The 15,011-nt window shown below is 34.5% G+C and overlaps 1 protein-coding gene across 18 annotated transcripts in view; it reads right to left on the bottom strand.

The window, feature by feature from the left end:
* The window catches only part of DOCK7 (dedicator of cytokinesis 7), a 233,712-nt gene that overhangs the window by 89,721 nt on the left and 128,980 nt on the right, over nucleotides 1-15,011 (bottom strand). For 10 of the 18 annotated variants that reach the window (XM_063817185.1, XM_009459171.4, XM_024346244.3 and 7 more), the window contains 4 exons: nucleotides 12,222-12,386; nucleotides 9,137-9,306; nucleotides 1,347-1,439; nucleotides 56-145 (listed from right to left, as the gene is read on the bottom strand). In XM_063817185.1, the coding sequence (XP_063673255.1) occupies nucleotides 56-145; nucleotides 1,347-1,439; nucleotides 9,137-9,306; nucleotides 12,222-12,386 (518 nt within the window). The remainder of the gene's footprint in view (nucleotides 1-55; nucleotides 146-1,346; nucleotides 1,440-9,136; nucleotides 9,307-12,221; nucleotides 12,387-15,011) is intronic. The other 8 variants (XM_063817188.1, XM_063817192.1, XM_054683751.2 and 5 more) reach the window with 1 other exon arrangement.

Below are 15,011 nucleotides of genomic sequence, written 5' to 3'. Positions count from 1 at the left end.
ATTTAATTGGTGAAATTATTTACCCCCTCTATGAATTGTCTTCATATGAATCTACCTTTTTAGTTGGTAAGCGTCCCGTTAATGTTTGTAAGAAACTTGACGTCTCTGTGTGCGAAGACATACGATTACAACTTCGATCCATAGCCTATGGAGTGAAGATGAATGAATGACGAGATAACATTAACGTTTGCAGTGGATGACTTTGCAGCTGACGGATTATGTACAAGTTTAAAACAGAGTTTTATTATGGTTTCAAAAACCATCTATTTTATTGCTCATCTCATTTTCACCATGTTAAGCTGCTTTAATGACAATGCATAAGTAGTATCAAAATGGCTTCTATATATTTTTGGTCTTTAAAAAATTATGAGTATTTCAGTGATTATATAATATTCAGAGTGTTGCAAAGAATGAAACTTTTATCTGTGTGATCTATATACATGCACATATCTAGTAAAAATATATAAAAAGTAAAAACATACTTCTCAACTGGTCTCAGACCAAAAAAGAAATCAGTAACTTTATATTAAAGAAAAGAAAAAGTTTAGAATAATTTCTTTCACTTTTTCATTATTATCAAAAACTACTATTCAGGTTTGTCATATACTAAATCAAATATAAATCATTTACAATATTAGAAATGGAATTAAAAATTTTATTTAGGAACAGGATTTCCCTCCAAAGCCAACACAGATGAGAAGTATATTTTGAGATATCATGCAGTATTAGCTATCAAGCAACTAGTCTTAAGTAAGCAAAACCTAATTCAGCTAAGGTATAACAAATTTCATACTTTGCAACACAGTACAAATTAAAATGGATTTTTGCTTCTGGTATTGAGTCTTATAGCACGGGGATCATATACTGTTCACATTTAATTTCAACTTATTGCCAGTCTTTCTATTCGGTGATTAGGAAGAAAATAACAAGATAGTAAATGTTAAATGAAAATGATACAATAGTTACACTTTAAACCAAAAGCAAATAGAAAACTGTTGGGTTTTTTCCTCCACGTAAAAAATTTAAAAATTGCTATTAAAGACGTGCTACCCCTAAAGAAGAAACTGTTATAAAAGCCATCAATTGCATAAGCAGCAGGCACTGAAATATTGATAGGGTGTGTAAGGAAGAAAGAAGACAGAGATAGGAAATAGGAAAGAAGAACATTACTGGTGCAATTGGTGGTATTCATGCATAGTAGTTGGAAAATGTGCTAAGTAAACAAAAATACACACTTTTTAATGATTAAAAAAAGCAAGCCACTGAAATCATAGTATATACTAAAAAGTAATGTTCTAAAGGGAAACATCAGCAGCCAATAAAGAAACCTCTAATATAAACACCACCTGTGTTGATTCTGCACTTGGACTGGGGTTGGATCCCCATGGGGCAGCTTTTGGACCACCAGTGTTAACCCAGGAATTGGAGCGATCTAAACCCTAAGCATATAATAGAAAGCAGTTTGAAAGGAAAGAAATATTACATGTTGCATGCTATAAATTATTCTTAAAGAAATTCAGATCTTCTAATGCAAACATGTTTTTAATTAGTACTGTTAAAGCAACCAAAATTTGTAGGCACCTATAGAGTATTAGTTCATCAAAATTATCTTATTATATAACACAATTTTTAAAAAAATCACCAAGACCATTAAGTATAGTATTTAAAGGTAATTTTTCTTTATGTAAAGGAATACTCTTGAAGTACCAATAACTAATGTTCCCACAGCACCACACCCCCAAACTTTCTTTAAAGATAGTACAAGTTAGCAACAGGTAATTTCCTCTGTATCTAACTGAGGTTTAAAGGAAAAAATGGAAGAAAAACACTCCATTCTTTGTTATAAACTTTAATTTCATTCCATCTCTCATCAACTGAAAACTACTATGCAGTGATACTCCATAATTCTATTTGAGCTTGCTACCACCTTCACTCTCTTTTAGGGACAAACAGGAGAAATAAAGTAAAAACTTAAGAAAAAAATGATACCTAATATTTACTCCTTCCTAATAATGGATTTGGAGCTGCACTTATAATAATAATGGGCTACTATTTATTAATAAATATTATAAGGAAAAACATTATGCTGGGGCTGTTTATAGGAATTATATCTTCATCATCATCTTCATTAATTTAAAATTTCTTTAAAACGCTACTAAAGTATATGTCCAGAAGTTAATTTATGTTTATCTCTGTCTGAAAGGGGTTACTGTGATTCCAGGTGAAGGAAACAGAGGGTTTTCTTCTATTTCCTAAAACTGACTGTTGGTCAGAATCAATTGAGAAGCTTTATAAAATTCAGATCCTGGGCTCTATCTCTATAAATTCGATTCAGTAATTTGGACTGGGGACTTGAGAATCTAATAATTGGAACTGGAGCAAGTTGTAAAAGATTTTTAAAGAATTATTAGGGTAAGAATAGTAAAGACAATCGAAGACAAGCTGATGTAAATATATCAGGACATGAGTACAGACCCAAACCAGAAACCACCAAAGGAAAGACAGGTAAAAGTGAAGAGTTGGAACAACTGTAATCAACTCTGTCTAGATATTAGTGTCATTTGGGAAGCTTAACAACAACAGTAACTAACAAATGTGCAGCGCCCTACCTTAAAACAATTAAATCAGAATTGCTGTGAGTGCGGCCCAGACATCAGTATTTTTTAAATACTTCAAGAGAAAATTTTAAAAAGAAAAGAAAGAAAAACTGCAACCCTCAAGGGCTTAGGTTTTAGGAGAATATTTCCTCCACCTTTTTTCATTTTTTCCCAAATATATAGAGAAGTTGAAATGGTGGTACAATAATCACCCATTTCTCATCATTTTTGACAGTGATTGTCTAATATGGGAGTTAAGGTTCCAATCCAGGCTCTCCTGCTTACTAGCTATAAAATCTAAGATAAATTACTTAATTTCTTTTTCAGTTTCTTAACTATAAAATAAAAATGATGAGAGTGTCTCCCTTCACATGGTAAGAATCAAATTAAATAATGGAAGTAAATTACTAAGTTCAATGCCTTGAATATAGTAAACTCTCAAAAACAGTTTTATAAAAATTTCCCATACATATTTTTCTTAAAATGCTTTCTATCAAAGTAAATTAGACAATATCAAAATACTAGTAAGATTATGCAATCAGATTTGTTTAAAATAAAATATCTGCCTTCTCAGAATCCCATTACAATATTTCGAATAAAAGCAAACCAAAAGGCTTATGTTTTTCATAGAAGTTAAAATAAAGTTTTCATTAGTCTCCAAAATTATGTCCAAGCCCAAAATTATGTCTTTTTTGTATAAAAGTGTAAAGTTCTTCCTACCATATTCAATTTTTACAGTCACTACTCATGTTACAAAAATAACAAAACATGAGCATTTGATTTTTGCAAAATTATAACTGTCCTCTTTTCTCTCATGAATTTCCACAAAAAGAATAAGAACTTTGCTGTACTCTTAAATTTACTTAACTTACTGTTTAATAATTTCCTTTAAAACTACAATATATGATAATCGCTAATATGAGAATAAAAAATCTCTTTGTGCTATGAATTATATTTATATACACAATACTGATGTTCTGAACAGTTGTAATTACACTAGTCAAAACTAACTATTTAAAGAAAACTTGTGGCCAGTTATTTGGCAAAGCAAGTAAATTCCATAATTCAGGTGTTATAAAGCTAAGAGTTATATCAAACAGCCCACATTTAAGCAAACTCATCACTTATATTTAATATAATAACTTTATGTTTACCGATTTCCAACAAACATGGAACAGATTAACCAAATGTGTGCCCACGTGTATGTAAGTGTGAGGTTTTTTTTGCCAAATCCCAGTAACACTATTGATTTCTTCCCTTACATATAGATAAGATCCTTGAGCAAGGCCCATACTGTATTTGATGTGACATCAACATTTGTGTTATATTACAAAGATTTTGCTTCATATCCACAAGTCCTCAGCATAGTGCCTAGCACACAGTAAGCTCTCAGTGTTTGAGAAATTTAAAAAAGATGATATATGAGAAAGAAACGTATCAGTGCAAAATTCCACTGGCATTTGATAAAAAGCAATAAAGTTCAGACCTGATGTAACCACGTATTTACATAACTGAATGTTAAAAGACGATTACTAGAATTAAGAAAGCACAGCTAGTTTTGGCAATGTAAGTATGAAGAAGTCTCACAAATATTTTCACATTTACATTACAGCCACTGGAGTAATAAAAGCCTGTTCAGGTTATATAAATATTCTTAAATTTTAGGAGTTCTGTATTTTATACTGGGGAATAAAATATAACCAAAACTTTCATAAAGTCAAATCTCTGCAGACCTTTAAATACATAATTAATCCCAATAGTAAGAGGGCAAACAAAAGCATAATTCTGTTCTTAAACAAGTGATCCAGTCCTGCGGTGTTAACTCATACTAACATTTCTTCATTGGATAAATATCTACTGAGCACCTTGAATAAGTTAGACATTACAGGTGCCTTGGAACAAATATTCCCTGCCACGATGAAGCTTACACTCTGTTAAAGGGAGATAAACACTAAAAAAAAAATCAACATAAAAATAATTAATTCATATGCTACATTAAAAGGTAGTAAATGTCAGACAAAAAAAAAAAAGACAAAAAACCGAATAACAGGATTAGAAGGCTGAGGACACAGCCACTGGTTATACATTTAAATAAGATAATCAGAGTCAACCTCACTGAGAAGGCGGCCTTCAGAGTAAAGACTTAAAGGACTGAGAGAATAAGTCATTAGAAGATTGTGTTCAGAGGAATGACATAATGACTTAATTTTTGTGTGTGTCTTAAGTCTTTTTTTTTTTTTTTTTTTGAGACAGAGTCTAGCTCTGTTGCCCAGGCTGGAGTGCAATGGCGCGATCTTGGCTCACCACAACCTCCACCTCCTGGGTTCAAGTGATTCTCCTGCCTCAGCCTCCTGAGTAGCTGGGATTACAGGCATGCACCACCACACCCAGCTAATTTTTCTATTTTTAGTAGAGACGGGGTTTCTCCATGTTGGTCAGGCTGGTCTCGAACTCCCAACCTCAGGTGATCCACCTGCCTCAGCCTCCCAAACTGCTGGGATTATGGGCGTGAGCCACCACGCCCAGCCATGTCTTAAGTCTTTAAAGCAACATTCTGGTTGCTATGTTGTGAACAGAGCACAGGGTAGAAGTAGGGAAACCATCTTTAAAACTAGTACATTAGTTCTGGGAGAGATGATGGTTGCTCAGACCAAGATGGTAGCAATGGAGATGGAAAGAAGTGTCTCTACCTTTCATATATATCCAAATCTGAACAAAACTATTTAGAAAAAGCAGTTAAGTTTAGAACTCCAGAGAGAGATCTGTACTGGAAATATAATTTTGGGAATCATTAGCATAACATTTACGTGGTATTTAAAGCCATGGAACCTGATAAGCTGACCAAGGTAGAGTGTAGAGAGAAGACAAGAGAAGAGAAATAAGGACAGAGGCCTGAAACACATCCAGATAAAGAGATCAGAAAAGGAAGAATCCACAAAGACTGAAAAGGTATAATCAGTAAACCAAGAGGGAAACTAACAGAATGTATACCCTGGAAGCCAAATAAATGAATAAATCACAGAGGAAAAAAAAAATTTAACTGTGTGAAAAGCTGCTGGTAGGTAAAAGTAAGCCGAGTTCTGAAAATTAACCACTGGATTTAGCAACATGAAGGGTGCTGGTGACACTAACAAGGACAGTTTTGGTGGAAAATGGGAGGAATATTTGACTGAAGTAGAGATGATAGAAGTAAAAGAACTGCAGATAGCAAGTAAAGAAAATTCTTAAGGAATTCTACCATGAAAGGTAGCACAGAAATAGCAAGTAAGGTAGCAGTTGAAATACTAGAGAATAATTACTATAATTTTTATTTTTATTTAATTTTTGTGGGTACATAGTAGACATATGTATTTATGGTTTACATGAGATATTTTGATAAAGGTGTATCATGTGTACTAATCACATCAGGATGAGTGGGGTATCCATCACCCCAAGCATTTATCCTTTGTGATACAAAGAATCAAATTATACACTTCTAGTTATTTTTAAATAACTAAATAATAAACAGTATTTACCTATTTAATTATACAAATCACCCTGTTGTGCTATCAAATACTAGATCTTATGCACTCTTTCTAATTATTTTTCTGTACCCATTAACTATCTCCATTTCCCTCCTAACACCCACTGCCCCTTCCCAGTCTTTGGTAACTATCATTCTACTCTCCATCTCCATGAGTTCAGTTGTTTTAATTTTTACCTTCTACAAATAAGTGAGAACATGTGAAGCTTGTCTTTCTGTGCCTGGTTTATTTCACTTAATATGATGATCTCCACTTCCATCCTTGTTGCAAATGACAGGATCTCATTCTTTTTTATGGGTGAATGGTATGCCATTGTATATATGTACCACATTTTGTTTATCCAGTCATCTGTTGATGGACACTTAGATTGCTTTCAAATGAGAGGAATCATTTTTTCAAAATGAGAAAAACAATAGCATGCCTATATGTGAATGGGAATGATTCAGTATTTAGGGAGAAACTGATGATGTGGAAGAGATATGGAAAAACTGGTGGAGTGTAGATCTTGAGCAGGTGAGACCAGATGAGAGCTTGAGTGAAAGAAATTAATTTAGAAAAATAAATAGCTCATCTATTCATTTTTAATACAGAAGAGTATTAGGCAGTAGATAGTAGATGGTAATAGGTAGCTAGATAGCATGGTAAAAGTTTATCAAAGTTTTTTTCTGATGGTTTCAGTTGTCTCAATGAAATGGGAGATAAAATGAGAAAAGGAATGAGGGGAGAGGTGTTAGGAGGTTTGAGGTAATGAAAGAAGGAATTAAATCCTTTCCTGGGAGAACAGGAAAGTGATGGAGATACAGAAATACAGTATAATTGCCCAATAGCATTAAGGGCTCTCTTGAGGTTTATTTCAAATGAGATCAATCACCATGGTATTTCTCAAGACATGTTTAGCTGCACAGATGCTGACATGGCATAGGCGGTCAATTGGGTTTAACTATGGTTTCAAGGTTTGGGAAAGATAAGGGAACTGAGGTTTGATTATAATGGGAGTAATTTTTTTTTTTTTTTCTTTCTGAAATAGAGTTTCACTCTTGTCTCACAGGCTGGAGTGCAATGGTGAGATCTCGGCTCCCTGCAACCTCCGCCTCCCAGGTTCAAGCAATTCACCTATCTCAGCCTCCAGAGTAGCTGGGATTACAGGCATCTGCCGCCATGCCTGGCTAATTTTTGTATTTTTAGTAGAGGCGAGGTTTCACCATGTTGGCCAGGCTGGTTTTGAACTCCTGACCTCAGGTGATCTGCCCGCCTCAGCCTCCTGAAGTGCTGGGATTACAGGCATGAGCCACCATACCCAGCCTGATGGGAATAATTATAATGATTGCCCATAGACATTAAGCTGGCTAAGGAAGAAGAGAGAACATTAAGGGGGTGAGACACAGTAAAAAGGTTGGAGGATCAAGATTAGAGATTGCAAAGGAGTAGATAAACTAAGTTGACGTACTACAAGAAAAACAGGAGATAACAGAGAACAAAATACATGAAATTGAGATTGTGAAAATTAAAGTTATTGGTAATGACAAGATTGCAGGGGTGTCCAATCTTTTGGCTTCCCTGGGCCATACTGGAAGAAGAATTGTCTTGGGCCACACATAAAATACACTAACATTAATGACAGCTGATGAACTTACAAAAAAAAAAAAATCCCTGAACAAACTCATAATGTTTTAAGAAAGTTTACAAATTTGTGCTGAGCTGCACTCAAAGCTGTCCTGGGCCACATGTGGCCTGCAAGCCACAGGTTGAACAAGTTTGATATAAGGGAAGACCATGACTGAGGTGGAGTGGAAAACAAGATCACCTGAAGAAGAGTTTCTTGAACTGCCAGGTCAATAAAATAAGAAAAAATGAAGGGTAGCTATAAATAAACTTTAGATTCCTTATAATTTTGAGATAAAATTATATACATTATTAGTGATTACAACTAAATAACTCAATAGGAAGGTAGCTATCAAAAATTTTGCAATAAAAAGAAAACAACATAAAAACTATGTAAATAATACTCGATTAGGACAAGGCTGACAAATTCTCATCTTGCAATGGCTTTCTAAGAAACTACCTTGTATTTATATATTTGTATATATTTTTATATATATTTTAAAAATCACTGATCCATTTAAAGTACATCTTGAAAAAAGGCAAAAAATCATTACATATATATATAGGCCTCTTTGTTCTAAATCTTGAGTTTATAATCTATCAAACCTAAAAGAAATAACTAGAATTATGCTAAATGAGTCTTAATGTAAATCTTACAAAAATTAAGAGACATTTTAAAAGAACCTTAAGGAAATGCTGTCTATAGCTTCTTTTCTTTAGGAAAGTTTCTGAAAATCCAAAAATCAAACTTATTCTACTGAAGACCTATGCAGTATATAAATATACAGTATATAAATAATGCTATGTACTACCTGTATTACAATAAAATATAATCAATAATGAAAACAGGAATAAAAAACCTGAGTTCTTTTCTTAAACATGGAAATAAATGTGTGTGTGGGGTGGGGGAAGCGTTCTCTTTTCGCAGCTGCCATAGTACTCAGGTTACTCTGCAGTATCCCTTATAAATAACTCTGAGTATCACTCTTTCTAGTTTACAAAAATGGAAAATTGTTTAATCACTCTTCTGGATATTTTTTGGAGAAGAGGATCTCATGACTTGAATCAATGATGACATCTCTCTTCTATATATCAGTCACAGATTTATTTTAATTCTATATGAAATCAATCTAGCCATTTTTCACATGATGGAGTATCAGACCGACAACAGTAAGTTATATGCAACTAGTGATCCCAGACAAATTTTAGAATTTTTAGTGGAGTAGTTTGTAAGAGCAAGCATATTTAACAGAAAAATAAAACAGTGTTTACTGATAGAACAGAAATGTACAATTCCTTGCTAATTCCTAACTTACACACATCTCAAAATTCAGAATACATTACAACAACTGGATATTTCTCGTTTGTTCACAAAACAAAAACCAAATTTACAGATGCATGTCTTCAGTTTACCTTACTCCCGATGATTGATCGAACTTCATCATCTGGTGACGTGGGAGTCCCAGATATATCTGGATTGCTATTACTAAGGCTTCGAGAACGATTTAAATTAAGGCTTGCAGGTCTCACCGCAGATCTAGCCATTGTGGCATAATGCACTGATCCTCCCAAACCCCCAGGACCTAGAGTTGTATATGAAATAGCACATAATTAAAGAAAATTAGTCAGGAAAGGATCTGAAAAAAAATCTCTGCCACTTTAGAAAATTCCACAAAGATCATGAATTGCTTTGGTTTCTAAATAAAAAATATACTTTTTTTTTTTTTTTTTTTTTTTTGAGACAGAGTCTCTCTCTGTTGCCAGGCTGGAGTGCAGTGGCTTGATCTTGGCTCACCGCAACCTCTGCCTCCCGGGTTCAAGCAATTCTCCTGCCTCAGCCTCCCGAGTAGCTGGGACTACAGGTGCGTGCCACCACGCCCGGCTAATTTTTGTATTTTTAGTAGAGATGAAGTTTCACCATGTTGGCCAGGATGGTCTCAATCTCTTGACCTTGCGATCCGCCTGAAGAGGCAGGGTCTTCTAAATAAAAAGTATTTTATATATATATATATGTATATATATATATATATATATATATTTTTTTTTTTTTTTAAACAGGCAGGTGCCATTTTTTTTTTATTAAGAGGCAGCACTGGAGTGTAGCAGTGAGACCATAGTTCACTATCATCTTGGACTCCTGGACTCCCACCTCAGCCTCCTGAGTAGCTAGGACTACAGGCACACACCACCATGCCCGGGTAAATTTCTCTCTCTCTTTTTTGTAGAGACGGGGTCTTGCTATGTTGCCCAGGCTGGTTTTGAACTCCTGGCCTCAAGCAATCCTCCTCTCTTGGCCTCCTTGAAGCACTGGGAAATGTTTTTTTTAGAAAGAAAGAAAATAAAAACACTCAAGAACTAATGATTGCTGTACAAAGATACTCTATTTTACAGCAGTTTATAAAACCATATGAACTATAAATAAAATCATTATCTCTTCAGTGTTTCTATAATTGTATATTACACATACAATAAAAACCAAAATAGGAAACACACACACACAGACGTGTGCGCGCGTGTGCGTGTGCGCGCGCGCACACACACACACGCGCACACAGCCCTTTCACTTCGGTATAGTTGGTATTTCGGACCCAAGATGCTCCAGCTGGTGTCTCTTCCTTTTTTCCCACCTCTCCTACTCTGCCCCTTGACAGTCACTAGAGAGAGTGCCAATTTATTGCTAACATCTCTTAAATTAAACCATGTTTTATTTCTCTACCTTAATTACTGCTAACATCTTTTAAATGAGAGCATGTTTCATTTCTCTATCTTCATCAGTGACAATGTGAATAACAAAATAGTATCTTTATGATATACATACAAAAAACTAAAGATAATTTTCAGATCCAAAGTGATAAAAAAGCAAAGGCGGCTGGGCGTGGTGGCTCACGCCTATAATCCCAGCACTTTGGGAGGCCAAGGCGGGCGGACCACGAGGTCAGGAGACTGAGACCATCCTGGCTAACACAGTGAAACCCCGTCTCTACTAAAAATACAAAAAATTAGCTGGGCGTGGTGGCAGGCACCTGTAGTCCCAGCTACCCGAGAGGCTGAGGCAGGAGAATGGTGTGAACCCGGGAAGCGGAGCTTGCAGTGAGCCAATATTGCGCCATTGCACTCCAGCCTGGGCAACAGAGCGAGACTCCATCTCAAAAAAAAAAAAAAAAAAAAAAAAGCAATGCCTCCCTTTTTGCCTGACTAAAATCAAGCCTAACATCATCTTCCAACCTGTCTTTTATTTTTAAAATAAAACATCCAGGAATTATAGTGTTAATTTATCTTCATCTTTCTGAATGTCATATTTGCAAATGATATTAATACATACCTGTTGCCTAATTAATTCATACAATCTTTCAGGTCAGCATGTAAAAAAAAGATGCTTTGCAAAATCTGTGGAATTCTAATAGTGTACTGAATAAAACAGTAAATGGAGGAGCACTGTAGATATTACATAATCACTCACACATTCATGTCCTCAAGTGGTATAATTTTAAAAATTAACATAGGACATTATAAACCAGAATATAAATGTCAATTGCTTTTCTTTTTGCAATTAAGTAAAGAAATAAATTGGGCTAAAATTTAAAATCAGGTTACTATTATGTCTAGTGTTCATAACGAACGTCACAATTATTAGTCACCGTTATCAATGTCAACATTGCCAAAAGCTGATAAAAGGCACTTGCCATTATCATTAATGTCATACAGACATATATGTGAGTAGGTTAAATGATACGCACAACATAATCATTAGTTAGTTAAATGAACAACTAAAGGATTATTCACACTAAGACATCTCCCACCATTACCTCCACTATCACCAGTGGTACACAAAAGACAATAACAAGTCGAGTCTCCAGTACTCAGAAAGGTTATATTATTTCACTGACCACGAAGAGATCAGAACTTTCCTAGAGTACAATCTTCTATATCACTGTAGGTTTCAAAGGGTTTTCAGGAAACTACCGAGCCACCACATTTCTCCTTTAATGCCCAACAGCACTCTGAATGACAAATACAAGATTCTATTTTTCTTGTCTTTTTTATGTTTAAAAGACAGGATCTCACTCTGTTGCACAGGCTGGAGTGCACTGGCAAGATCATAGCTCACTCTGGCCTCAAATTCTTGGGCTCATGAGATCCTCCCACCTCAGCCTCCTAAACAGCTGCGATTACAGGGGCAAGCAATTCCTTATCTTAACAAGGAATGATAAAATGCTTCCAGAGACAAAGTTATTTTCAAAGCTCATTTCCAAAAATTAACTCAACCAAGAACTCTAATTCAAACTAAAGCAAACTGTATAAAAAAAGATGTCTAAAAATGTTAACTTATTTATCTCTTTAACTTCAGCACCTAGCACAGTGAATGGTACTTAGCAGGTGTTCAATAAATGTTTGCCTTTGAATAAATGGATCACAGTATGGACTACAAAATTATCTCAATACTGACATGAACATACAATTTATGAAAGACAGCTTCATAGTAAAAAGAATAAAATACCTGGTGATGATGAATTAGGGTAAGTATTTGGTAGGCGGAAAACATAATGAATATATGATGCAAGAAGGCTGTTTCTGCCATGCTGGTCATGATTTCCTTCCAAGTTTCTGTGAAGTCGATTTATAATTGATGCCATGGCTTCAAAAGATGCTTGACCTAGGTTAACTTTTAAGAAAGAAGAAGTATTTACCTTTGCTTTAACTTTTTTTAGACTGTAAATTCCACGAAGATCAACATTTTGTCATCTTTGCATACTTTAAGTATAGTGACTACACAGTAAGTGTATAAAGATGATTACTATTTGATATTGACTTTTAATTACACGTTGCATTAGCTGAGCCAAAAACACTTTTCTGAACAAAATGAGAACTCATTTTACTAATTTAAGATGAAAATTATAAGGGTTTGATTAGTCAAAAAAGAAAACAATGCTCAACAGATATGTTATTTAGTAAAACAATACAAAGTACATAAGAAAAAAGAAAATACATCGTGTGTAATACCTTAAGAAGCAATTTTTCATTTTAAAGATTACTCCAAAAATCTAAATAGCATATAAGGGCATATATTACTTTTGTTTAAAAAAATTAAAAATATCAACAATAAAAGAGATTATTGAAAATATTAACAGTATAATAAGAAAATAGTGAATAAGCAACTTGATTGGAATGAGTGAATCTGTAAAATGATTAGAAGGAAAAAAAAAAGAGGGGGCTAGAAAAACAGGTTGAGGTAATACTACAGCATTTTAAATCCCAGGCTAAGCAATACCTACTCGGTCACTCAAGTCAGTATGTAACAATAATTTTACAAAAATTGGGGAATTGTGATAAATTGCACACTGCATAAATGGGTAAATTGAACAGCCACTTTGAGCAATAGAATCTTAGATTCTATAATTTATTTAACCAAGACAGGAAATTATGAAGAGATAATGAGGCCAATTAAGTTTTCCCAAAAGTAGAATAATCAGATAAAATGGTCATTTAGGAAGATTAATCTATATATACTGAACTAGAGGGGAAAGAGACCAGAGACAGAAACCTGAGCGAAGTTAAGCGATCCTACCTGTGTTTCTGGTTAATCCCTTTCCTTTTTCTTACAGTAGCTACTCCAAGTTACAAGAATCCTTCTCAAAACTAAGGTCCTCCTTAATTCCTCCTTAGCAAATCTTGCCTTCTACCTCACAGAAGAAATGTATAAAGCATGAAAGTTCTCATGTTTTTCTTTTTCTTTTCTTTTTTTTTTTTTAAGAGATGGGGTCTTGCTATGTTGACCAGGCTGGTATGGAACTCCTAGCCTCAGGCAGTCCTCCCATCTTGGCCTCCCAAAGTGCTGGGATTATAGTTGTGAGCTACCACACCTGGCCAAAAGTCCTCATCTTTTTCTACAAATTTATCAGAATCTGAAATTACTTTATCTCCTCTCCAAAGGAAGTAGTGCCCTCTCCTATGTAAGAGTGATCTATCTATCACCTTTACTCTTGTCTCACAGAATTACTTCATTAATTAACCTCTTTTCTCCCCATGTATTTTTCTCCCTTCTCCCATTTGAGCATGTTTAGATGCTGATTTCTCTCAGCACATAAACATGCTAAAATGTCTCCACTCTTTTGCCCTACTCAACCCTGCTTTCTCTTCTAACTTAACTTCTTAAATAGTAGTATAGCTTCTTGTATTTATTTTATCATCTATTTGCTTCTTAATTCCCTGTAATCTGGCTTCTACCTTCACTTAGACTAAAATTACTGATGTAATTTCACGAGTAGACATTTCTCAAGCATACTAGATAAGAGAGAGAGGGACTCTGGAACCAGTTTGAATCTTGGCTCTCAAATATAAATAAAGCACATAGCATTATTCCTGGTATACAGTAAATGCTATGCAAGTGTTTGCAATTACTGTTATTACTATTATTTTACTTATATAATCTATAACAAAGAACAATGCTAACCTTTTTTTCCTTAAAACCTTCTTCTATAATTTCTGTAACTGTACACTCTATGATCTCACAATCCATTCTCTTTTCTCCATCCCATTGTTACCTATGTTTTAACAGGAACTCATCATTTTTTGTATGAAATTCTGCAAGACTCCTAATTTGTCTCCCTGCCTGTAGGTTTTCCCACTTTTAAGTCATCTCTACATAGCATAGCCATCTTTTTCTAGTCAAACTTGGTCATGTTACTTCTCTAATTAAGACCAGATTCTTCAAAGGCTATTTATTCCCTACAGAAAAAGTCCCAATTTCCTAAAGTGTGGAAGACCCAACTTCATCTCCCACTCTCCATATTACCTCTAATCAATCCTCTAATTTATAACTAATTACTTAAAATTCCTCCCCCAAATTCATTCTGAGTTCATTATGTCTGTGTACTATGTACATGCTGTTTCATGCTGTTTAATCTCCTTGGAATAATACTTACCTGTCAGACTCCTATTCATCTTTAAATACTCAACCCAGGAATTATTTCTACTTATAAATCTCCCCTAAAAAAACTCAAATAATTGAATACTCCTCTCCTTTGTGCCACTAGTCAAACATAAAAATTCTATCTGGTTAGCTGAAATTTCTTTCAAGTTCAACTTCCCTGCAGGATTTGGGTGAAAGCTGTTGGTAAAAAAATAAGGAGTAAACCTTGAAAAACGATGGGAATGAAGAATACCTTTCCTTCCAGAATTATAGAAAATAAAAAGAGAAAACGGAGACTAAGAAAATGAAGGAAAGAAGAGCTACATTAAGTGGAGGATAGCAGATGAATGAAAATGTAGAGTAGGTAGATTATACATC

Source organism: Pan troglodytes, chromosome 1 (assembly GCF_028858775.2).
Source record: "Pan troglodytes isolate AG18354 chromosome 1, NHGRI_mPanTro3-v2.0_pri, whole genome shotgun sequence".
NCBI classification, from domain to species: Eukaryota; Metazoa; Chordata; class Mammalia; order Primates; family Hominidae; genus Pan; species Pan troglodytes.
This window is presented reverse-complemented; position numbering and strand designations above follow the sequence as displayed.